Source organism: Magnolia sinica, chromosome 6 (assembly GCF_029962835.1).
Source record: "Magnolia sinica isolate HGM2019 chromosome 6, MsV1, whole genome shotgun sequence".
Classification (NCBI taxonomy): domain Eukaryota; kingdom Viridiplantae; phylum Streptophyta; class Magnoliopsida; order Magnoliales; family Magnoliaceae; genus Magnolia; species Magnolia sinica.
In genome coordinates, this window is record NC_080578.1 from 105040621 (window position 1) to 105066470 (window position 25850).

General features: G+C 38.1%; 2 protein-coding genes across 3 annotated transcripts; both read left to right on the plus strand.

Moving 5' to 3' along the window:
- Positions 1-766: 766 nt before the first annotated feature.
- LOC131250179 (beta-galactosidase 15-like) lies at positions 767-6341 on the plus strand. Its single transcript, XM_058250789.1, has 19 exons — positions 767-934; positions 1367-1462; positions 1574-1686; positions 1787-1853; positions 2080-2172; positions 2489-2632; positions 2750-2838; positions 3065-3170; positions 3329-3416; positions 3646-3764; positions 3847-4008; positions 4344-4537; positions 4644-4747; positions 4831-4940; positions 5094-5204; positions 5294-5401; positions 5502-5707; positions 5802-6078; positions 6231-6341. The coding sequence occupies exons 1-19, from the start codon at positions 767-769 to the stop codon at positions 6339-6341; spliced, it is 2466 nt and encodes an 821-aa protein (XP_058106772.1).
- Positions 6342-14989: 8648 nt separating this feature from the next.
- On the plus strand, positions 14990-25357 carry LOC131249426 (protein tesmin/TSO1-like CXC 3). 2 transcript variants are annotated; one of them, XM_058250217.1, is made up of 11 exons: positions 16882-17056; positions 17156-17227; positions 17429-17592; positions 17685-18486; positions 21466-21947; positions 22052-22126; positions 23524-23704; positions 23791-23886; positions 23964-24030; positions 24536-24698; positions 24802-25357. In XM_058250217.1, exons 1-11 carry the CDS (start codon positions 16904-16906, stop codon positions 25160-25162), a joined length of 2616 nt encoding a protein of 871 aa, XP_058106200.1. In that variant the 5' UTR covers positions 16882-16903; the 3' UTR covers positions 25163-25357. The 2 variants fall into 2 exon arrangements, with proteins under 2 accessions (XP_058106201.1, XP_058106200.1); XM_058250218.1 differs by lacking the exons at positions 16882-17056; positions 17156-17227 and adding an exon at positions 14990-15230.
- The last annotated feature ends 493 nt before the right edge of the window (positions 25358-25850 follow it).

Genomic DNA, 25850 nt, shown 5'->3' on the forward strand with positions numbered 1-25850 from the left:
ATCACATGGACATCATTAGGTAATATGATTTAATTAATCAAAGGCCTAGATCCGTTTTGTAATCAACGGCCACAGATCAAACGGACCTGATTTGCAGTTAACCCTACTACGTTTCCCGTGGAAAGATGCATTACGTTTCTTCTCTCTCCACACTATTCTATCAAAACAACGTTTTTTTTATTTAAAAAAATAATAATAATTCAAATGGATGTTTAAAATAATATATAATTATCTCCAATCCAATCCAATTAATGTGTCCCAATGCATACAACACATGAAAAAAAATATATATATCAATTTCAATCAAACCGTCCAAATCGCTGGCCCACACTAAAATAAGTTACAACTCAAAAATCACAATCAATGGACGATAATAATCGGCTGATTTATTGAAATATAATTGACCAATGGAATAAAGCATAATACATAATCTTGATTTAGCAAAGAAGTGCCCATCAATCAAAGATCTAAACCATTTAAACTAATTATCCAGTGGGTCTTGTTGTTTTGAACGGCTCGGATTTAGTTAAAGTATGATGTAAAATGGCTGACTGTATGCCTGTATTCAATGTAATCACAATGAGTTCAAAAAATTAAAAAAAAAATTCAAAAATCTAAAGATAGGAACGTATATGATTTTGAAATATCCAAAATACCATTCTATCTATCTATCCATTCCTCCATTCTTACTAACAGATTTCTATAAATACAACCAGTTTCATAGCTTTTCTCTCTTCTATTCACAATCTTCACCCTGACCTGAGAGATGGGGATTTTTAATGCTGTTTTTCTTTGTTTGTTTGTTTTAACATCTGGGTTTCTATCTCTATCATCAGCCATCAATGTTTCACATGATGGAAGAGCAGTGCTGATCAACGGTCAGAGACGGATTTTAATATCTGGTGCTATTCATTACCCACGTAGTACTGCAGAGGTTAATATTTGGAAAATTTCCCACCACCCTTTTTTTTTTTTTTTTAAGTTGAAAAAAATTAATGGTCCACTACATGAAATCTGGGACGTGCATTTAATGGTCCCATATATGCCCTCAGGAGACATATAATGCATCTAATCTGGGATTTATGATTTGGGATAGTTTAATATTTACTTAATCATATGCTACTTATGCAATTTGTAACTAATCTCCAAATCTATTTATTGTGACTTACTTAAATTCATGGTTGTTGTTGTTGTTGCACTCTAACAATTATTATCTAATATAGATTATGCACCAATGAAATCATTGTTATTTGTTTTTTTAATTCAAAATAAAACATTATCATCAATAGTCCGTAATATAATTAATTAATTATTTATTTGATTTTTTTATATATCTTTGATATCATTGATTTCTTCTTTGTTTCAGATGTGGCCTGATTTGTTTCGAAAGGCTAAGGAGGGAGGTATAGATACGATCGAGACGTATGTTTTTTGGAATATCCATGAGCCACGTCGTCGTGAGGTTTTTATCTATTTGAAACATGGAATTTTAGATAATTACTTAAAGATAAATTATTATTTTAATTAATTAATTGAATAATTTTTTACATGCTAATTTTTGTATTTTTTTTAGTATGATTTTAGCGGCAACCGGGACATCATTAGATTTCTCAAGACAATACAGGATGCTGGTTTGTATGCAATTCTTCGAATTGGACCATATGTATGTGCTGAATGGAATTATGGGTAAGTTTAAGATTTTTAAGTAATTCGGTAATAAGTACTTCATATTCTTTATTATTTTTAAAATTTTCACTTTAATTAATATATTTGTTTTTGTTGTTAGTGGTTTTCCTGTTTGGCTGCACAATATGCCTGGAATTGAGTTGAGAACAGATAATGAAGTATTCAAGGTTTTTAAATCTTCTTTGTTATTTATTATTTATTTTACTTTTTGTTAATCTTTTTTTTATCCGTCTAAAATCAGGTTAGTCTATTAGAAACAGAATGATTTATATATATATAATTCCCCTTGATAATTAAGGTGTGGACTTTTGTTTTTTGATCTTACAAATAAGTGTTTAATCATGCATATTGGCTTATAAATATTGTTAATATTTTTTAAAATTTTATTCTCAGAATGAGATGCAGAATTTTACAACTCTAATAGTTAATATGATCAAGCAAGAGAAGCTCTTTGCTTCACAAGGTGGTCCAATAATCCTTGCTCAGGTACTTTATTTTAATCATTAACTTTGATTTAACTTTATACCAATATCTCATTTAGTTCTAATTCCCACTATAACTCACTAAAGTAACTCTAGAATTATGGGTTACTCATTTGATTTGTCTTATTTATATAATCTATTGTTAAGTCATATTAGATTTGACCAAGTTTTAATTGAGTTCGATTAGTTGTCAATTTATGATTATAATATCAAAAATTATATATATAAAATTAGATGTTATCACCATAATCTTTTTCAAATAGTAGTATTTTTATGTTAATTAATATTATTAATTTGTTGATTTTCTTTAATTGTAACAGATTGAAAATGAATATGGTAATGTCATTGGTTCATATGGAGCAAAAGGAAGAAACTACCTTCAATGGTGTGCAAAGATGGCCACATCTCTCAATATTGACATTCCATGGATTATGTGTCAGGAAAAAGATGCGCCGCAGCCGATGGTAATTATTCAATATTTAGTGACATTTATGTATATATCATTGCCTATCTTTAACGAGATACACCATACTGGATTGCATATAACACTTTTTAAAAGTTATTTATTTGTATTTAAACAGATCAATACATGTAATGGATATTTCTGTGATGGCTTTTCGCCAAACAACCCTAATAGTCCTAAGATTTGGACTGAGAATTGGATTGGCTGGTATGATTTCTATCATCTTTATTTTATTAAAGCCATTAACAACTTAGATATTCATTTCCATTTTTTACTCAGGCTATAACTGTTCAAATTTTGTGTTGATGGAATCTTTGGCCATTTTTTTAAAAGCAGATATGGCTCAAAATGCTTAAAACTAAGATTTTAATTCGATCTCATTGAAATAATTATAACCTAAGCTTTTGTTGTGTTTTTTAATTTTTGCTTTCAGGTATAAATCATGGGGTGAGAGGGACCCTCACAGGAGAGCAGAGGATGTAGCCTTTGCAGTTGCACGATTCTATCAAAAGGGAGGTACTCTACAAAATTATTACATGGTATGTATTGTAAGAAACATTTACAGACTTAGAATTTATAGACCTATTCATACATATGAGCATGAGCATAGACTGTAAATAAATGAATAAGCATATGGTTCATATGCACAAATTTCTAATGTTTTCTTTTGAATTTATTGGTATTGCTCTTAATTTAGTATCATGGAGGTACCAATTTTGGGCGCACAACAGGTGGTCCATATATTGCGACGTCTTATGATTACGATGGTTTCCTCGATGAATATGGTAAGTGCATTTCATTAATATTATATTTACTTATCAAATCTATGCCCTAAAATGATAATAGTAGCATGTATATGAGAAATGGTTGGTGCACAAACTTTCCCATTTAATACAAAGCATGTGGTCATCCATATCAAAGTGGATTTTTCCTGATAAATGGTCTCAATTAAAGTGAATTTTCTTAACTACACATTTTTTCCAAAATTGAATTCATGCATTTTATTTTTCTCAGGTAATATTAATCAACCTAAGTGGGGTCATCTCAAGCGTCTTCATTCTATCATTAAATCAATGGAAACAGTTCTCACATATGGCGATGTAACTCCCATCGATTTTGGTAACGGAGTTGAGGTAGACCCATAATCATGTGATCATGAAATTTCTTTTGTTGTTATCTTTGAAATTTATTGACTTGGGCCTATTGCATTTTTAGGCAACCATTTACGCAACTAATGAGACGTCAGCATGCTTTTTAAGCAATCGCAATGAAATGAGTGATGAGACTATCTACTTCCAGAAAAATAATTATTTCTTGCCTAGGTGGTCTGTTAGTATTCTGCCTGATTGCAAGCAAGTCGCCTACAACACTGCAATTGTAAGCTTTTATTCTCTTATCAAGCAACATCAGATTGTATTATGTCATGGTTTTTGACATTATGTAATAAATTACCATCTAAATTTTATGTTGGTGGGAATTTTATTCAAATTTGAAATTTGAAGAAGTTATGAAACCACATTCCAAAAAACTCATTTAAAAAAAATAAGTTAATTACTTAGTATTTATTCATGTCCAAGTCCAGCTCTATCTCATTCAGACCAATCTCATAAGTGAATTCAAATGATTCATGTAATCCAATCAATACAATTTTTAATCTACCTATAATAAAAATTGGGCTTCTTATGTGAATGATATTTGATTTTTTATCATAGGTGAACACTCAAACTTCTATAATAGAAAAGATGCCGAATAAGGCGGAAGAAGAACCTGAGCAGCTAAACTGGGCATGGCGTCCTGAGTACATCAAAGATACTCTTAGTGGTAAGGGTTCATTCAAAGCAGACCATCTTCTTGAACAGAAATTGGCATCATCTGATGCAAGTGACTATCTATGGTATATGACCAGGTAAATTGTCATTCATTTATTTAAATTTTAATTTAGGCTAGGAATCTAATTAATGGGAGTCATAGCAGTATTATTTCACTATTAAAAATATTTGATTATTTTACAGTGTGCGCATTAGCAAACATGATCCCTTCTATAGCAAACACATGACGCTACGTATAAAGACAGAAGGTCATGGTCTTTACATCTATTTCAATGGCGAGCTTGTAGGTAAATAATTCATCATCATTAATTCATGCATCCATTTTGAGAATTAATGAAAGCAACTAAATTTCTAAATTCGACGTAATCAGGATCGCAATACGCCACAACTGGAAAATATAGTTTTGAGCTTGATGTTCCAGTCACAGTGAAATCCGGAAAGAATTACATTACCCTTCTCAGTGTTACAGTTGGATTAGCGGTTTGTAATATCTGTTTTCTCATTACAATAGTCATAAATTATATTATTTTATTTTATTAAATTATAGTTTTTACATAAACACTCTTTTGTATTATATTATTTATTTTATTAAATTATAGTTTTGAATGCCCATTTTATCTTTTCTCTGTGTAGAATTATGGTGCGTACTTTGATATAATTCCAGTTGGGATTACCGGACCCGTACAACTCATTGGCAATGGAAGTGTTGTTAGAGACTTGTCTTATAACCAGTGGACCTATGAGGTGAAATAACTAATATATATTATTTTTCATTATTTATGTTTTCTCTTTTGGTTAATTTGACCTTACATTGTGTTGATGATAACTTACAGGTGGGATTGAATGGTGAGGATAAAAAGATTTATGATAATAAATATGCACAACAACTTAAATGGTATTCGGATGAAATTATTATTAAGAGACCCATGACTTGGTACAAGGTACTCTCTATCCATCTCTTTCCTCATTTTGTTAATTAGTTATGTTGCTAGTTTGATAAACATGTACTTGATTGAATTTTATTTTATTTTTTTGTTTTAGACAACATTCAAAGCTCCTTTAGGACTAGAGCCAGTGGTAGTGGATTTGCAAGGCTTAGGAAAGGGTGAAGCATGGGTTAATGGTCACAGCATCGGTCGATATTGGCCCACTGTCATAGCTCCATCAGATGGTTGTGAGGAATGTGATTACCCACATTTCAGCAAAACAAGATGTGCAACTAATTGTGGTGAACCTACTCAAAGATGGTAAGGCCCATGTTTTGAATACAATCATTTTCTACTAATACTTTAAAATTACCAATTCCTAAATTCAATTGATTGACATCGAAATTGAATGTAGGTACCATGTTCCCCGATCATTCCTCCACACAGACAATAACACCTTGATCTTGTTTGAGGAAGCAGGCGGCAATCCAACATTAGTTAATTTTCAGACCGTCACCGCTGGAACTATCTGTGCTAATGTTAATGAGGGGACTACTTTGGAATTGTCATGTCAGGGTGGCCATTTCATCTCTGATATTCAATTTGCTAGCTTCGGGGACCCTGTAGGCACTTGCGGGTTCTTTGAAAAAGGCACATGTGAGGCTGACCATGCCTTTTTGGTAGTGCAAAAGGTATTTTTATTTACTATCATGCATGTTTCTTCTCGTCTTTTTCTTTTCTCATGAGCCATTTGCAATCATCGTATTATATTGTCGAAATTAAAAAATAAATGGATTGAATTTGTTTTAATTTTGACTTTAATTTTGTTTTAAAAAAATTGCAGGCTTGTGTGGGACGGAAAAGTTGTTCAATCGATGTCTCGGAGGCGACATTAGGGCTTAGCAATTGTGACAACAACATTAACAAGAGGCTCGCTGTGCAGGCCGTCTGTTAACTAAACCATTTTATGGTTTTAAATAATTAAATATAGTTTAATTGTCATTAGAGTTATACTTAGTTTTTAATTTATTAGTTGTTAGCTTAGAATAGTGACCCTTTTCCAATTTTTTTCTTTGATTTTTGTCATGGGGTTTCAACCCAATAAAACAAATCTCTTTTATATATCAATAAAATTCATAGCCTTTTATTTTAGTACTGTCTATTAGGATATCATGTCTCTACTAACTATTCTAATCCTCAAAAGAGGCATGTATACTTCCCTATGGATGGCATCCTGTTCCTCGTTTTCCCCTTGGTGTGGCCCACCTGAGATTCTGATCTGGTAGATTATTATTCCTAGGATCCAGAATCCATGCTAGAATCTGATGGACGGATTGGGATTTTACATGTACTACTGGTGGGGTGCGTCCCTGTTAAACAGGTTGCAGATGGATCTGGTTGAATTCTAAAGGTTAGATCCTCTACATTTGTGTACCGTCCGGATTATTTAAAGATAACAACCAAAATTTATGATTTTTTGATCATCTGATTATTAGAATCTGATGGACGGTTGATAATGGAAACTATCCAATGGTCTTTTTTCTACGAAAAAACTTCCACGAATCAGAAGTTAGGTTCGTTCAAACAAACTGATTTGAACATTGGGTTGCACGATTTATTTAATTTATTCGAGTTTATATATGCCACGTATGCTATTTGTAAGTGCATGTGTATGAAGCATCGTAAGCAATCAGAGTATCATATAACTGCTTTATAAATATATAGAAGTCAACAACGACTTAAGCGCCCAATTATGTGGGATCATGTTTGCCTCCGTCGCGATTGAGAGTATATTGTATGTCTCCACCCACTGGGGCCCACATGATGAAATAATCTGATGATTAAACTGTCCATCTTCTATTTGTTGCCGTAGATGGACCACTTCTCAATAATCATAGTTCGGCGATGATTCTATCCTTTTATTTTTGGTATTCAATTCTAGCCATTAAATTATTCTCAGATAGTGATCGTTCGTCTATCCAGTGATAAGTTGATCCATATGGGAAAAAATTCTAAGCATGGACGGTCCTGATCGTCTGACCACTCAGCATGTGGCCACACCCCAGTGGACGCGACACACGATGGATCCTAAGTCGCGAGAGAGTCTCCCTCTCACGTTCTAGCACGTGATGTGAGGGCACACAAGGAATGCGAGTGGACTTGAGAGGGTGCACCTTTTTCGGCACTAGGCTTTCATGCGTGGGAACTCGAAGCTTATGCCAGAACCTATCCGTTCATCAGATCAATGTCACTGGGTACATTCCTTCTTGAAGAAATCAGCACATTTTCTATAATTAAAAAATAGATGCTAAGGAAGAAAAGATAACCGTTCATATTACATGGGTCCCAAATGATGGTCGGATCGGCCTGGTTTTATAGAAAGGGTATCTATAAATAATGCCCCCATGATGAGAGGCTTCCATTTGCCACATGAGTGCCTTCTTCCATGTTTCCTGGTTTCCACGTGTGAGAAGCCTACGCTCGACTGCAGACCGCATGCTCCTGGGGCGCATCCGCGCATGTGCAAGCTACATCATTGCATGGATTTCCTGAATTCGTAGGGAATTGGGAAAGAATCCAAACATCATGAGTGCACCGTGCACTGTTTAAGTTAATTCGCCTCACACGTGCCAACAAGACGCAAGTGTGTAGGATCAGATCTGCTCATCAATCGGTCTCCATCATGTGGACCCCTTGTCTAAAAAAACTGACCCGTATGATGATCGAGTGATCAACCCAAATGAACGGTCAAGATAATTTGACTTCTTTGTACATGTAGGAGAAGATCTCTCACACGTGTGACCCATTGATGTGGGTGAGGGAATACAACTAGTGAAGTGACGTCACCAAGTTATGTGGGCCCCACCATGATGTATGTTTTGTATCTACACCTTCCATCCATTTTAAGAGATCATTTTAGTGTGATATCCAAAGAATAAATTAAATAAAAAGCTCCAATAGACCCCACCACAAAAAACAACAGTAGAGATAGTCACACATATCATTAAAAACTTCTAAAGGCCACAAAAGTTATAGATCAAGCTGATAGCTGATATTTGTGTTTTACCTTATTTTATGTCTTTTTTTAAACTTTTGACAGGTTGGATTTTAAATAAATATTATGGTGGGCCTTAGGATAGTTTCAACAGTGAGAATCACTCTCCCCACTGTTTTCTGTGATTGGATCCACCACAGATTTTTATCTGCCTCATTCTTTGGCTAATGCCCTAAAATGATATCTCAGAATGGATGGACGGTGTGGATACAACATATACATTATAGTAGGGCCCACATAACTTGGTGACGTCACTTCAGTAGCCAACTCGCGACTCAACCTGTCAGTATTAATCCGCGTCCAAAGTGTACTGGGGCGAATTCATTAAACTTTGATACTCTCGTAGAGTGTATTGGATGATACGCAGGCATTTAAGATAGCATACGTGGCATGCATTGTACAATTTTTAAGTGCCTGTGTATTAAACGTCGTACTCCGGCAGAGTACTCCCTTCCTGAAAAATCATTCATTGAGTATACGGTGCAGATGTTGGCTAGTTACGCGTGACTGCCTTTATGAAAGTAGAAAATTTAGGAATGGCCAAGGCATACCTGCTAGCAACCGTTCAGCACGTGTGGAACAACGTGCATGAGATCCACACCGTTCATAAATTTCATTGCCTCATACTCACCTGAAAACCAAAAATCAAGCTTGTAATTAGGTTCAGGTAGGCCACACCAAAGGGAAGAGTAGGGATTTATGTGCCCACCATTACATAATTTCCCGTAGTGTTGCCCATCAGAATTTTATATGGAGTTGAATGTTTTTGTCTATGGTAAACGTGTGAGGTCACATCTGATGGATGGAGTGGATTTTACATGTATAGCAGGATAGGCCTGATAGAGGCCACTGGTTCGGGCTATCCGATTATCAATTTCGTCACAGACTAACATGCGCTAGTACGGCCATCACTGTCACTGCAGATGGTATAAATAACTGCCGATAGAGGATCTCACGTACATCCAAACGTATTTGTTTAGTTGCCGCGTGTACATGCACACGTACATTGATTGCTAGTGAATGACTTGAGTACGTGACCGTTATGATTCGCTGCTTGTGCATTTGCTCATGGCCCATGCACCTTGGTTGACAAGTGGACATTGTAAATTAGGATTTGAAAAGATCCCCACCCTCCGTGAGTATTCACACGGTGGATTGCTTTGTTTTAATGGTCTGGATGATGTCCAGCAGTACTAGTGAAAAACTGCGAGAACAATGGTATTAAAAAAAATAATAATAAAAAACAAAGAGGGTAAAATCATCATTTCATGCCATGTGTCCAGAGTGGATCCACAGAGTAAAAATCGAAAAAAAAAATCATTATTTTATGCGGGCAAAATCATCAATTTTGGGAAACGGATTGGCTACTGGTCGGTGCTCTGTGGGCCCCACCATGATGTATGTACTTCATCCATTCCGTTCATCTATTTTTACAGATCATCTTAGTGCTTGATATAAAAAATGAGAGGGTTATAAATCTCAGGTGGACTACACCACAGGAAAACAATAGTGATTGGATATGCATCATTAAAATCCTCTTGAGGCCCACTGTAGTGTTTATTTGACATCCAATCTGTTAATTAGATCATAAAAACCCAGATGAAGGGAAAAAAATATCAGCGTGATCCAAAACTTTTATGGCCCCCAAAAAAATTTTAATGGTCCATGTTCATTCAACACTGTTTCCTTTAATGTGGTCCACTTGAGATTGGGATATATCTCATTTTTGGTCTCACACGGTAAAATTATCTCAAAAAATAGATGGAGGGCATGGATGAAACACACATCATGGTTGACCCCACAGAACACCGATCATCAGCCATTGGCTGGTGTAGCTAATCCGTTTCCTCATGGGCGGTTTTTAATTTTCAGTGGATGGGATGATTGCCTGCAGCAACCGCCACCAAGGATATACCCTGGTGGCACGAGATGTGACCCAAGCTCTGCTGACCCCACCTGGATGCAGGTGTTTTATCCACCACGGCCACCCGTTTTGATAGCTCATTTTAACGGTTGGGCACAAAAATGAAGTCGTTTTAGAGCCCAAGTGGACCACACCACCCAAAACAATGGGGATTGAATGCTGACGGTTGAAAACTTCCCAAGGCATTTGAAGGTGAGTCTTTTTTTTTCTTTTTTCTTTTTTCGTATAGATCACCCAAGTGAAATTGATATGATTTACTTGCCAAGAAGGCTACTTCATTGAAACCAATCAACAAATGATGATTTGAATCAATGTAACCCACCTTTTGAATTTCTTAGATATTCTACGCAAGTGATACATCAATTGTAAGGAAGGTGTTGTTAATAAATTTTCACATGCACAATTTTATATTAACAATTTTTTAGAAGAGCCGAGAAAGAGTATATCTAAATCTCAAGTGGACCAAATAGTGGGGATTGAATTCCCACCATAAAAGACTTCATGGGGTTTTTAACGGTGGGCATACCTTTGTTCTCATATGGTGTGATCCACTAGAGATTTTGATTTGCTTTGTTTTTGGGACCATGACTTAAAATGGGCTGAAATAATAGATGAATGGTGTGATTATATAACATATACATGAGAGGCAAGGATAACAACTTGGTGGGTGAGGTACTAAGCATGGGCTCACCTTGTTGTATGTGTTGTATACCTAGGGCTGTACATGAGCCAAGTTAGCTCAGTTAGCTTGCTTGACTTGGCTTGAAAAAGCTCAATTCGACTCAGTTCGAAATTGAATTCAAGTAGAGTAGAGCTGATTTTTTAAGCTCGAAAAATTTTTTGAATCAAGTTTTGGTGACCCATTTGCTTTGATATTGATGTTGCTCACTAGGTGTTTGATGAAATGACTCAATGAAGTGTTGGCTAGTGGCAAAGAAGGTATGTATATGAAACAAATACTATTTTTTCTTGATTTTGATGTTGCTTAAAAGGTGTTTAATGAAATACTTATAAAATTGCTACTGATGTTTTATATACAGTGAGAATTTAAAGATGCAATCCATGTGTTTATGACAATGTTGCACAAGCGAACTCAGCTTAAACTGTCCCAAACTGCTGACCAAATTGAGCCGAGCCAAATTCGAGTTGAGGTTAGCTAGTGGCCAATCGAAGTTGAGTTGTGCCAAGCCCGACTGAGTGCAACTCATGTACAGCCCTATGTATACCCATGCAAGCAACCTATATTATGAGCTCATTTTAGAGATGGTCCAAAAAATTGACAAATCCAAATCTCATGTGGACCATACAACAGGTATTAAAATCCCACCATTAAAACCTTTTTGGGCACGCAACAGTTTTGGATGAAGCTGTTATTTGTGTTTATGCCTGGTTTGGTCCATGTGTCTTTATCAAAAAGGATGAATGGCTATCAACATTATGGTAGGCTCCACGAGGATTTTAACAATGGGCATTCAATCACCACTGTTTTACTGTGGTGGGCCTACTTTTTTTTTTTTGTTGGGTTAACTTGTTAGTACACACACTCCATGTTAGCCACCCCTGCTATGGATCATACCAAGACCTCAAGTGTTGAAACGAGGCATCTCCACTCAGCCTACCAGTTGAGCTGTAGTGGGCCTACTTGAGATTTGGATCTAACTCATATTTTGAGACCATGCCCTAACATGAGTTGACAAAATGGATAACATGGAAGTGGGTCCTATGGCCAAGGCCTCACCCACTAAGCTGTTACTCTTGCCTCACCCAATTGGACGCCCGTTAGCTAAGGACCGTGTCTGGCTACTAGTGAAGTGACATCACCAAGTTTCGTGGCCCCCACTATAATGTATGGTTCATGTTCACACCATCTATCCATATGGTGGGATAATTTTAATGCATGAGTCAAAGAATGAGGCAGAACCAGAATTCAGGTGAACCCTACTATATAAAACGGTGATGGGATTGAATCCCATCATTAAAAACTTCTTAAGGATCATAGAAGTTTTTGATCAAGCTGATATTTGTGTTTTCATCTGTGTTAACTTATAAATAGGTTGGAAGCTCAAAAAAACATTTGTGAGCCTGAGAAAAGTTTCAATGGTGAGCATCACTGTCCCACTGTTTCCTGTGGTGGGGTCCACTTGAGCTTTGGATCTATCTTATTCTCTGGCTCATGCCCTCAAATGATCTGTCCAAATGAATGGACGGTGTGGATACAATACAGAAATCATGGGGGGCTCACAGATCTCGGTGACATCACTTCAGCACGGAATCTCTCGGTAGCTAATCCGCGTCCGACCTAATCAGCGGTGGGGAAAGAAATGCAGTTATGGGCATTCAGGCATGCTTCTCCAGGCAGACTCAGTCCATGCAGGCAGGAGCTCCGTGGGACCCACCATGGTGTTTTTAGATCATTTTTAGGTATAAGCCCAAAAAATGAGGGTAGATCTGCGGCTCAAGTAAACTAGACAGTGGAGATTTAAGGCCCACCATCAAGAACTTCCAGATCTAAGTCTAACGTTTGTGTTTTCCCTTCATTCATGTCTATGTGAACTCATGAACATGTTGGATGAAGGCTTCAGTGGTGCTCGACATCATTGTAACCGATGCTTCCTTTGGTGTTTTTCACTTGAGCCTTTGGATGTTCTTTTTTTTGGGCTCATATGCTAAAATGATTTGGCGAAATAGATGAATGGCCTAGATAAAACCCATGCATCATGGTGGGCCCCACAGAACCCCTTCCAGTACCAAGTCAGTACGGAATCCCCTTACCCCAAAAAGGATAAGATTTCTGGGACAGGACTGAGACCCCCACCGAACGGGGTTACTGCGGTCGGAAGCTAGGTGGGCCCAACTGTGAAGTTTGTGAAAATTTTATAGGTGGGGCCTAATGTGATTCTTGTGAATAATCCACTCCGTTCATCTGTTTTAACCACCACATTTTAGGTTCTCATATAGAAAATGAGACAGATACAAAACTAAAGTGGGCCACACGAATGACCTTCTGAACGGTTCGGATGGCAAATAAACTTCACCATGGACCCTGTCATGTGGCCCTCTTGATTATTAGAAATGTCTCATTTTTTGTATAGTGCCCTGAAATGAGGTGCCAAAACGGACGGATGGGATGGATTTATCACAAACATTACTGTTGGCTCCAACTAGCTTCGGTCCGCAGTACGCACGCACTCCTGTCTTGGGATAGTTTAAAAAATACTAGTAATTCTCGGCCTAGTTAAACGAAATCTTGACCATTCAAAATTCTAAACCAATCATCGACGGACCACGTGCGAAAAAATAAACCGAGCGAGATTACAGTAATCATCCGATTTTATTAGTGAAGATTCGTTTAACCATCCATTTCACAGCCTGATCAAATGGATGGTTAGGATTGGCTGATCAGATGAGGATAGCCTGGATAGCAGTGCATGAGTGCCACATGTGATGAGGATGAGTCAGCACCATTTCCAAAACGGTGGGGCTGATGAACCATCATGCATTCCAGCCGTTCACCTACAGGATTTCTCTGCAACGTGACAAACACTCCCTTTCACGGCAAAACTTATAATATATATATAAATATTAAAAAAGCGTTTCTCTTTCTGTAGACATGCTAATGTCCAACCCGTTGGACCCCTAGTTCACTATCCAATAGTAAATAATTTCCATTATAGAACATTTTTCTAAAATCCACGCCATCCAAACTTTGTATTGATAGCCATTATCTAATAGCTTAATTATTCAGACCAATCATAATATGGGACATATCTTTATTTTATTAATTATGTAAATATCCAACCATTCATTGATAAATCGAATTAAACTATAGAAGTTTTTTTAGTGAGGTTAATACAGTGGGGTCAAGATATTTGACCGTTTGGATTTTATACTTAGGTATTGATTTCTGTTTTATTCGTTGTTGGATATTATAGTACTGTCCAACCGATTAATCATTTTTCCTTTTCCTATTACTTTCCCTTTACTCTTCGTCTTTACTTCCGTTAACAATTTCAAATATACGTTTCTTCCCCCCATTTCGATTTGCCTCTGTGGCGATGTAGAATCAAGTGTCCGTCGCCGTCAGCAACGCCTACACGGAGAGTTCTCCAATGATCGGAACCGTCCATTTTTCCGAGTCTATTCATATAATCTACCAAAAGAAAATCGAGCTAAATTTATAGATAAATTTAGAGCGATGAAAAGAAAATTCAACGGTTCATATTCAACTCTAAAAATCAAAGGTGAAGATCAGAATTAACGTTTTTAGGAGGTAGAATTACTTATTTTTAGTGGTTAAATAGAATATGGACAGTACAAATAACCAGATCATCTAAGCATATGTGCCCAGAATGAGTATCGGCGCACAGGTGATCCTGAGTCCTTTGTAGAAAACAAAAGAATTTATTTCCTACTATTTTATTTTTTTGGCTTATATAGAATGAAATACGAATCATGGACGGTTCCGATCATTGGATATCTCAAAATATTGGCCCCGACTGACGTCGACGGAGGATTGTTTGTAAGTCGCGAAGGAGGCAGAGCAATCTGTGTCTTCTCTTGCCATGCGTTATTTATTTTATTTTTTAAAATAAGACTGTAAAATAGGCGGTCTTGGTGTAAGAAAGGCGTTTGGTAGGACCACATTCACACCCACCTTCCACCGCTGCATTTTGGAGAAATCCCCAAAATCCCCAATCTTTCCCGCTCTTTCTCCCCCCTCTTTTCTTTTTCAATCCTCACTACAGCTACAGCAGCTGTATGTAGAGAGATAGAGAGAAGGATGTGGAGGAGGCCTCCCTCCTCACGCGATCGAGATGGACACGCCCGATCGGAGCCAGATCGGCACTCCCCTCTCTAAATTCGAGGTCTTCTCTCCCTCTCTCACATTTCTTCCTTTCTGCCTTCTGATTTCTAGGGTTTTGTTTCGATCTCCGCCGTCTGGTCTATCTGCATTTTATTTTTAATCAGGGTTTCTAGTTGCTCGTGTTTCCATTTTTTCCATTTTTTTTTCTCTGTGGTTTGTGATTGAAGAGATGTTTTGCGTATTTTCGAGTTGTTTGGAAGCTGATATTTAAACCCAGCCTGATTGATTTGCATACACATGTTCTCCATTTTGGGAATTGGAAAGTTACTCGGGTTTATTTTCATGCCGTTTCCTCCCAATTCATCATCATCATCATCATCATCATCATCTCTCTCTCTCTCTCTCTCTCTCTCTCTCTCTCTCTCTCTCTCTCTCAAATTCTGTTTTTTTATTACTGTTTTGCATTGTACGAGGGGAGGAAATTTTGTGGGTTAGAGGTGGCTTTCGTGAGCTGTTTGATGTAATTGAATTTGTTTGATGGGTTTTTGAGGTTCTATTCTTCCCTTCTTTTGTGTGTGTGTGTGTGTGTGTGTGTGTGTGTGTGTGTGTGTGTGTGTGTGTTTTGGGGTGATTAAGATTGTATGGATGCTTTTTCTTTTTTTCTTTTTTTTGAGTGGATTTTGGATGTAATTGTTTCTGTTTTTTCGTGATGGTGATTTTTTTTTTTTTTTTTTGATCTTCTCTCTAGGAAATTAGGGTGGTTTTATCTATAATTTGAGATTCATGGCGATGGTTCTTCTCTTCTTCTTCTTTTAAGGAGATAGGGTGGGTTTAGCTATGGTTTGAGATTCTTCATCTTCTTCTTCTTCTCTCCCTCAGTGTGCAGTCAATGAGATGTTTTGAGAATTTGAGTTAGTGTTTTTATTTGGTAGCTGATATTTACACCAATCCTGATTAATTTGCACACGCCCGTTGTCCATTTTGGGATTTGAAGCTGCTTGGATGCGTGCGGTCATCAGTTCCTGTTTATTTTTGTGCCATTTGAGGACAACTCCTTAAAAAATATATTATGAAAGTGGTCCTTTTTTGGTGGGTATGGCTGTTCGATGCAATTGATTTCATTTCGACAGGTTTTTGAGATTCCGTCCTTCATTTGTCTATGTTTCGAGGTGATCTTTATCATAGGGATGCTTATTTTGTTTGCTCTTGTGATTTGTAATTGTGTATATTATTCCAATTAAATTGATGCTTGAGGTAATTCAGGTGAATGTCAGAACGAGGATGCAGTTTGGGAAGCCCCTATTTCCGAACTGACATCCGGGTAACTTTGAGTTGTACTCGAAGTTGTCTGGATTGAGATCTGGGTGGAGTGCATTCCATCCTGCTGCACAAGGCTTGAAGACCCAAACAGTCCCTAAGCCATGTTATCTTCACTGTTTCATACTGCTTTTGATGCCAATCCGTTATTTTGTTGATATTCTCAGCATTCTTTGCTCATCATTAGTGGAACTCTTGTTTCCATTGTTTGGATTATTGAAACACTTCCTTTTTCTGGTTCCTTAAAGCTCTGATAATCTGACTTCAATCTTGGCAGTTCTCCTAATTTTGCCACTGCTAGTTGGCTAGGTGTTTGATTTTAATTTGTTTGTGTTCTTTGTTCCAGCAGTCTTTTGATCAATACATGCTGATCACATAGAAATCACGGTCCGGCAATGTATTTTACTTCAATGAGAAATGATTAAGCACTACCCACTGTATCGCAAGCTCAACATACTGCAATGTTTTTCTTGCCAATGTCTCGCACATTTAGAAATTCGGAGCCGTGTAGAAGGTCAGCTCTATCATGACGATCTCCTGGTGTGGAAATCAGGCCAATCCACTTATTATGTGAGCAAACCTCTATGTTATCTCTGAACGTCATCTGCCAATTGATTTCTATGGCGTGTCATGTACATGATTTCTGGATTGGTATGATGTTCATGCCAGATGATATTCGCAATGAGGCTGAACTTTGCACATCTTGGATGTCACACAAGTGACACATTGGCTGGGACAAAGGTAGCGTTATGGTACCGAGGCAATACATGTTTGTTTCTCTATTTCAATTATGGCACCACCATTCTTATATATATTCATGTATCAGTCCACCAATATACATATTTATATAACAGCCATCCTTTCATATGTCATTGATTTTATCTTGCCTTTTTCCTTGTGTTGTGAAGTTTCGGTCTCTAATAGGATTTCTTTTGATTGCAGGATTCGCCTGTCTTCAATTACATCAATAATCTGTCTCCTATTAAGCTAGATAAGTCTGTGCATATCACGCAAAGCTTCCCATCACTTAGTTTTGTTGCGTCCCTGCCAGCTGTGTTTACCTCACCGCATGTCAGTTCCCATAAAGAATCTAGGTTCCTCAGAAGGTAACAACTCATTGCTTCTTGCTTCTTTTTGAAAATGATGCTGTATCTCAGTTTTGTAGTAAAATTTCCGAGATTCATTGCTTTCTTTCCAGGCATCACTTGTCAGATTTGTCAAAACCCGAGTTTTCTTCTGATGATGGGGATGAAGGCAAGACTTCTTTGGGAGTTTCAGATGCCCTTCATCAACCTGGTAGCTCAGCCGACACGCAGGAAAGATGTGATCTTGGGAGTTCTATGGAAGAATTCAACATTGACCCGTATAACAAGCGCTCAAAGCTAGCTAATAAGCCACCTCGGACTTTGCAATATGATTGTGGTAGCCCCAAAGGTAATGCCACCCCTTTCTATGGTGGCATCAAGACAGATCTTGAGATGGAGGTGTCTGCGACACCTGCATCACTTACTCGACTTGTTCAAAAGGGCCCAGAAGAAGGGGAGAAACACTCGCTGCAAATTGAACTAGAGTTGCAGGGGAGATGCCAGGATGAGCAATCTAAGGAAGAAGTTCTGGGTTATGATTGGGAGAATCTAATTGCTGATGCTGATGGTGAGATTTTGATTTTCGATTCGTCCGCTGATCAATCAGAGGCTTTTAGGGGGCCGGATAAGAAAGTAGCGGATCATAATGCTAATGATTTTGCTTCGCGTGTTCCAAAACTTCCACATGACAAGACTGAAGATGTGCATAAGGTGCAATCTGTTGGTTCCCTCTGTTCTTCTTATCAACATCGCTTGCAAGATCCTGCAGTTCACCCTGAGGAAGTTAGGGAGCAGAACGAAACAGATCACACTCCGCAGCTACTTCCGAGTACCTTCCAGAATAAGCAAGGGACTGGTGATCTAAGCGATAAAATGGATGACAGATCCAGGGATAGCATTCCCTTTGGTTTTAAGGTGAGAAGATATTTTAGATTTCATATTGAATTTGAATAGCTACATAAGCTGATCACCTTTACTGCATTCTTACACCACTATTTGTTCTTATCAGTCACACATTTACTCTCTCTCTCTCTCTCTCTCTCTCTCTCTCTCTCTCAGAGCTTTTCAACTCTTTTGGTGCATGAACATTCTTCACTCAGACAACTCTTTTGGTGCATGAACATTCTTCTCTCTCTCTCTCTCTCTCTCTCTCTCTCTCTCTCTCTCAGAGCTTTTCAACTCTTTTGGTGCATGGACATTCTTCACTCAGACAACAAAGCTGGTCAAATATTAGCTTTCTCAAGCCTATAGAATTCTGGTGTTAAAATAGTTTGACATCAGCATCCTTTGAGATCACTGCTGGACACAGCCCTATGATGCCACCAAATTTTGGTTATTGAATCATAAATACAATGATGTCACAACCGTCTTAGTTTCTGTTTGGTATCTTAGCCTTACAACACTTGCAGCCCATCCAAGTTAAATTTTTCTAGTGGCACAACAAAACCCAACCATAGTGTAGCCTTCTATCGAGCATGTAATATGCACATGGATTTGTATTGTTCACAAGGCTTTTGGTGTCATTTCTTGAAGCCCTATTGTAAAGAAATATTCCATCCACATTTCATGGTGCTCACTTGGAGAAGAAAAAGGCTTGTGTAATTTCTATGAGCTATAAGTTTTAACTGGGTGAATATAATTCTCATTCTCGCACGACAATAGGGAGCATGCAATCACACAATGTTATGAAAAGAGAGCTTGCAATTACAAAATGTTATGAAAAGATCTGAATACCTATGCTGAATCACGTACCCTTGAAGAAGAGGTAGGGATTCAGCAAAGAGACTAGTATACACAGAAGATGGCAGAACTAACTTAGCCCTTCCACAGCACCCTAACCCCCCCAACATGGTCTAACATCAGCATCCTTTGATAACACTGCCTGTCGCAAACCTGTGACATCACAAGTTCATAACATTTTGATTGTCGTATCATAGAGGCAATAATACCACTACCATCCTAATTTCTGTTTGTTATTGTAGTCTTCTAACACTTGCAGCCCATCCACGTTACATTTTTCTAGTGCCACAAGAAAACCCAGCCATCCTGTACCCTCCCTGTGAAGTGTAATATGCATATGGATGTCTATTTTTTGCTAGGCTTTTATGTAAATTTTCTTGAAGACCTCAAGTTGACGATATGCTTGCACATTGCAAGGCGCCCACCTCAAGAAGAGAAAAGCTCACATGATGTGTACATGGAAAGAAAATGGAAAAATGGAAAGAGTTCAAGGTGAAAGAAAATAATGTACATGGAAAAATGGAAAACTACCTCACTAGTGATCTGACATCAACATGCTCTTGTAACACTGCTTGTCACACCATACCCTATGGCATCACACCATTTTGATTATTAAATAATGAAGACAATTATTTTTCGAAGGGTAATTATAAAGATAATGATGCCATGACCGTTTTAGTTTCTTTTTGGTACCAAAGCCTTCTGACACTCGCAGCCCATGCATGCTACATTATAGAAGTGTCACAGCAGAGCCCATTCATATCGTTCCCTTCCATTGATGTGTTTCACAAGGCTTTTCATGTCATTTTCTTGAAGACCTTTAGTTTAAAATGTACATGCATGCTGCCTGCTTGGAGAAGAATGGGCCCATATGACATTTTTTAGCCTTTTAGGTATGAGTATAAATTAAGAGAATATAATTCATCATCATAATATTATCCTAGTTATTTGACTCAGCTTTACAAATCCTGTTTCACCAAAATGAAACAGGATATTTTCTCATGGTAGATTGGCAAACTTTTTATGCCCAGCTGCCTACCTGACATTAACTCTGCCAGTCTGGGGATCGGCAGTTTCAAATGCTTCCAGCCAGACAGAATCATGATTGATGTAGGGTGTAGAAGTGCTGTTGAGAAAAGATCCCAATACCTCATAGACCCATAAAAGAGAAGTAAGGTAAAAGGTAACATACACAGAGATGGAATTATAGTTGCATGAAGTATGAAAGGAAGGGGTAGCAAATTCGGGAACTGGAAAGCCTTTGTTTCAAAATCGTAGCAAGTATAAACAGCTACAAAGCAGTAATGAAAGCATGAATACGATGCATGAATCAAAGTGGAAACAATACTTGATAGAAGGTTTGTGCAACTGGGGATGGAATTGTGTATAAAGTCAATTTCCATGTCAGTATTTTTCTTGGAACTTATCCAAACACTCATGCACATTATAAACAAAACTTTTGTACTTGATTCCATTCAACTAAAGAAAGCCTGTTCCTCTCTAAGAATATATGCTGGGATGTGTATATTTCAGAACCTATGCAGATAGGAGGATTTGACAGTGGCTTACTCTTGTTGATGTAATTTGCATCCAATACTTCTACATGGTTCCGCTTATTTATTATTTGTTTTTAAAGATCACAGGTCCATTTATTGTTTCCACATACCATCGCTTCAATGTTTTAGATTATCAAAAGTCAATTCACAAAATAAAGATGTGACTTTCCCCCATTTTTTACATGGTGTATGGAACTCCAAATGTAGGCAGATGAAAATGTACATGCAGGTTGATTAGACACCCACTAGTTTGGCGTGGATGCATCAATTGGTAATCTAGATGTGTTCAATAAGTTTCACATACTGAAATATTTAGAAAAATCACATTAGCAATTAATTTTTTAATCCAAAACTTCTGGAAGGACATGTAAAAGAGTTTCTATCTATCAATTTAGCCCGTTTACTGCTTGCTTTTGTTAATCCTATATTAACAGTTAATCGTTATAGATAAACTTGGCCATATATCACTTGCTGCATGTTTTGGAGTTCTTTATGTCTGCCAATGCGAAGGAAAAAAGAAAAGAAGAAGAAGAAAGAAATGAAAAGAAAAAGTGAACTATTTAGTTGTAGATAACATTATTCATATCCTTGTGAATAGGATGAAACTCAGCAGCAGCGTGGCATGAGAAGACGCTGTCTGGTTTTCGAGATGACAGGAGCTAAGAAAAAGATCTCAGAGGATGATTCGAAAAGCAGTTCTTCGAATTTGGTTCAATCTGAGGGAAGATTTCCTTCTGGTGATAAACAACTGGCCCCTCTCAAGCCTGGAATTGGTTCGTGCAAGCTACCTGGAATTGGTTTGCACTTGAATGCTCTGGCAACTACTTCAAAGGACTGTAGAATGGTCAAGCATGAGACTCTGGCCTCTGGAAGCCAGTTGATCAGCATGCCAAATTCTGTTGGTTCGTTTTGTTCTGTAACAACTGGGCAGAAATCACTGGATAACTCCTTGGCTCCGAACTCTGTTGAAAGAGACTTGGGCTTGCTTGGTAATGAACTTCAGGTTATGCAAGGTTCTCAACAGACACCTACATTTGGAGTTGGTGAAGAGTTTAATCAGGGTAGCCCCAAGAAGAAAAGGCATGATGAGTTTGCTCGTGTTGGTCGTTGAAATGTTATTTGATTTTGTTCATGAGATATTTCTTAAGTGACCTGCTGTTTTCATGAGCTTTCACGATGAACAGGTGCAGGTTGGAAAATGCTGGAGAAAGTGAGGCTTGCAAGCGTTGTAACTGTAAGAAGTCCAAGTGTTTGAAGCTGTAAGTTTCTTACATGCACTGAATTTTTTCCCTGAGTAAGAAGTTGATGGCTGCTGGGGCTTCCCAATGTTTCTAGTCAGGATCATATTTGCTTCCCAAAATTGTCACACTTAAGTATGGTAGATGTTCGTTGGTTTGAGATGGGCATGTCAAAGGTGCAATGCACATGATGGATGGTTCAGATCAATGATTAGACCTTCTCTGTGATAATCAATATGTACTGTCCATATTTTCCTAGCAACTGGTTGGATGACTAGGATTATTTGATCAAAGTGACCTTTGTGAGGGATGAGCAATCAAAGGCTGGCCCATATGATGGGCGGTCTAGGTCAATTACTGGAGTTTTCTTATAATCAATTTTTACGGTCTATTTCTAAGCCACTGATTGGATAATTAGGATAATCTTATCATAGTGTTTTTTGGCGGAGCTGGCAATCAATGGTGGGCTCCACATGATGGAAGTTTCAAATCAATGATCAAACCTTCTCTATTATAATCAATATGGACCTTCCATTTTCCTAGCCATTGGTTGAATGGCTTGGATCATCTAATCAAAGTTACTTTGAAGTAGAGGTGGGCACCGGACAACTCGATCCGGCTAACTCGACTCGTCCGACTCGACCCGAACCGAATGGGTGAGTCAGTCTGAACCGAGTAGGCTTCGCCCAATCCGAAGTCAAACCGAGTCGAGTTCGAGTTACCTAGTAACCTGACTCCACCCGAAACTCGATCTGGTTAGACCCAACTCGATCTGAAACCCAACTCTCTAACCCTACCCGCCGCACCCTACCCTGACCCGATCCCAAAACCTCTCTCCCTCCCTCATCCTCCTCATCTTCCAAGCCCGGCAACCACCCACCACCATCACCCTCCTCCTCCTCCTCCTCTTCTCTCTCCTCTCTACTATCTCGGTCTCTCCCTCCCTCATCTCTCAATCCAACTCGGTGCCAACTCGACCCGACTTGGTACTTCTGACCGGATCGGACTTGGTATCAAGTCGGATCGAGTTCGGGTCAGGCCTATTTCAAAACCGGATTGAGTCGAGTCAGCCCTAACTCGGTCCGACTCCACTCGATGCCCAGCTCTACTTTTAAGTGGACAAGGCAATTAAAGGTGTGTTCCACATGATGGGAGGTCTAGATCAATGGCTGGACCTTCTCTATTATAATCAATATGGGCTTACAGTTTTCCTAGCCATTGAGTGGATGGTTTTGATCATTTGGTCTGTCAAAGTGAGCTATTGGTTTGATCTTCAAACCTAGGTTAGTAATTTCTATCAAATTTTCACAGTATGAGGTTTGCATTCATTTTCAAATTTTTAGGTAGATCTTAATTTTGGTTTGATTCCCCTTTCTGAATTATGCTTATGGTTTAACATGTTGAATTTTCCCATGCAGTTATTGTGAATGCTTTGCCGCTGGTGTCTACTGTGTTGAGCCTTGTTCATGTCAAGAATGCTTTAACAAGCCTATACATGAAGACACTGTTCTTGCAACTCGCAAACAGATAGAATCACGCAATCCACTTGCATTTGCTCCCAAAGTCATTAGGAGCTCTGAGTCTGTTCCAGACATTGGGGTATGCACAGAAAGCCAAAGTTCATTTTGCTAATTTGGAAATCTTGTGCTGTTGTTAAGTGGTTAGGCATCACTTGTGCACTGCAGGACGAAGGTAATAACACTCCAGCTTCAGCTCGGCATAAAAGAGGATGCAATTGCAAGAAGTCAAGTTGTCTGAAGAAATACTGTGAATGCTATCAGGTTTTGTCTGTTGAATTATTTGATTGATTTCTAGGTTGCATACAATCTGACTGGGATCTGATTGTTCGTCTTTAAAGGGTGGAGTCGGGTGCTCCAGTAATTGCAGATGTGAAGGGTGTAAAAATGCATTTGGTAGGAAAGATGGTGAGTATTTTCTTTTGTTGGTTTCACTCTTCAAAAAATACCAAAAAAAATTTAATGGTTTCACCTTTTGAAAAAAAAAGGAAGAAAAGATGGTTTCAACGTTTTTATGATTAACAAAATGCCCTGGTATTCTGTTAAACGATCTTGATGTGTTGTGCTGCAATTTTTGGAAGTGGGCCACTTTAATTTATTGTCTTAAGACTATGAGTTCCTATTATTTTCTCTGCCACTTTGAAAATGTTGTGGGTTAGTTGGCTATTCTGTTAACAAGCATGTCATGTTTCTGTATGCATGGGTTACTTCCTCTTTATTGTTACTCCCGTTCCATGCAATGGGTGCAATTATGCAACCATCATTCCCCTAATCATCTTCTCCTTAGTCTTCTTTTCTTGTTCTTTTTCTATCTGTTCAAGGGATGCAGCTTCACACTGTTCTTTTAATTTTAGTCCTTCTTGCCTTGTGTTTTTCTTCTTTTTTTTAAAAAAAATAAAAAATAAAAAATCAGGGTATGCACCACCAGTAATAGAAGAAGCTGAACCAGAAGAAGAAGAATCAGAAGCTGGTGAGAAAGATGAGCCAGATGAAACTCTGCAGATTACTGAAGCCCAGAAGGATGAAAAGAAATATTTAGACTCTATGTTGGCAATAACACCTATCCATCTTTCCAGGTTTTGTATTCCAATACCCTTTGGCTGAAGTAAAGATCAGATTTCTTTTTCTTTTTTGTCTGTTTTTAAAGTTTTGATTTATTGTGAATATTTTCTGTTGTAGGTCATCTGTTGAACTGTCATTTTTCTCTGGTCGGAAACCCCCACGATGTCCTGTAGTTGCTGTTGGATCATCTACTTGCCTAAGTACTTGTGAGACACTTCGAAAATCTGATTTTCTACAACCCCAACTGAAGTTTGAGAAGAAATTGCAGATCATTTCAGAAGATGAAACCCCTGAGATTCTAAGAGGCAGCTCCTCGCCTGTCAGTGGAGTGAAGACCACCTCCCCCAACCGTAAGAGGGTCTCACCTCCACATAATGAATTTGGGTCATCTCCTGGACAGAGAAGTGGCCGGAAATTGATACTGCAATCTATTCCTCCATTTCCATCTCTCACTCATGATGGTACAATTTTCCGTTGAAAGTTTTCAATGAAGTGATCCTGTTTACTCTTCCGCGGTGAGTGAATGTAGGTTTTAAAGGTGCACAAATAGTTCTTGTTGTGTTTCTGATACTTGTGTGTTTATATTTGTATTTCTTTGTATGGGTAGTGCTCATGTACCCCTGTAGAATAATATAGAGCTTTCCATATATTCCAAGCTTTTCTTGTTTCCTTCGTTTCGTTGTGGCCAAATGCTGTTTGATCTCAAGTTCCTCTTGGCAGGCTTCAGAGATTTCTACCTTTGGATACTTCACTTGATTAGGTTATTACGAGAAATTCTATTTTCCCAATTTCGTAATAACTTAGGGCCTGTTTGGCTGGGCGGATTGGAAGGGATTGGAAGTTAAATCCCGGGATTGGCCGGCCGTGCCAAACAGACTGGGTGACCTGATCCCGGGATATAGCAATCCCATGGATCTTAAGACAATCCACTGACAACACCATCATTACCTTTAAATCCCATCCAATCCACCCTAATCTGTTCAAATTTGTCTGGGACATGCTTGGTTCAAGGGATGGGAAGGTTTAATCCCGGGATTGGTAATCCCGGGATTGGCCGGGCGTGCCAAACAGACTTGATATAGCAATCCCGGGATATAGCAATCCCATGGATCTTAAGACAATCCACTGACAACACCATCATTACCTTGAAATCCATGCCATCCACC

What these genes read in the sequence shown, in the direction of transcription:
- LOC131250179 (XM_058250789.1), top strand. Translation starts at nt 767, where the DNA reads ATGGGGATTTTTAATGCTGTTTTTCTTTGTTTGTTTGTTTTAACATCT. An exon ending in CAGATAATGAAGTATTCAAG is followed by an intron (nt 1,854 to 2,079) that starts GTTTTTAAATCT and finishes TTTTATTCTCAG; the next exon opens with AATGAGATGCAGAATTTTAC. An exon ending in TGGTTTCCTCGATGAATATG is followed by an intron (nt 3,417 to 3,645) that starts GTAAGTGCATTT and finishes TATTTTTCTCAG; the next exon opens with GTAATATTAATCAACCTAAG.
- LOC131249426 (XM_058250217.1), top strand. Translation starts at nt 16,904, where the DNA reads ATGATTAAGCACTACCCACTGTATCGCAAGCTCAACATACTGCAATGT. An exon ending in ACACATTGGCTGGGACAAAG is followed by an intron (nt 17,228 to 17,428) that starts GTAGCGTTATGG and finishes TTTTGATTGCAG; the next exon opens with GATTCGCCTGTCTTCAATTA. An exon ending in GAATCTAGGTTCCTCAGAAG is followed by an intron (nt 17,593 to 17,684) that starts GTAACAACTCAT and finishes CTTTCTTTCCAG; the next exon opens with GCATCACTTGTCAGATTTGT.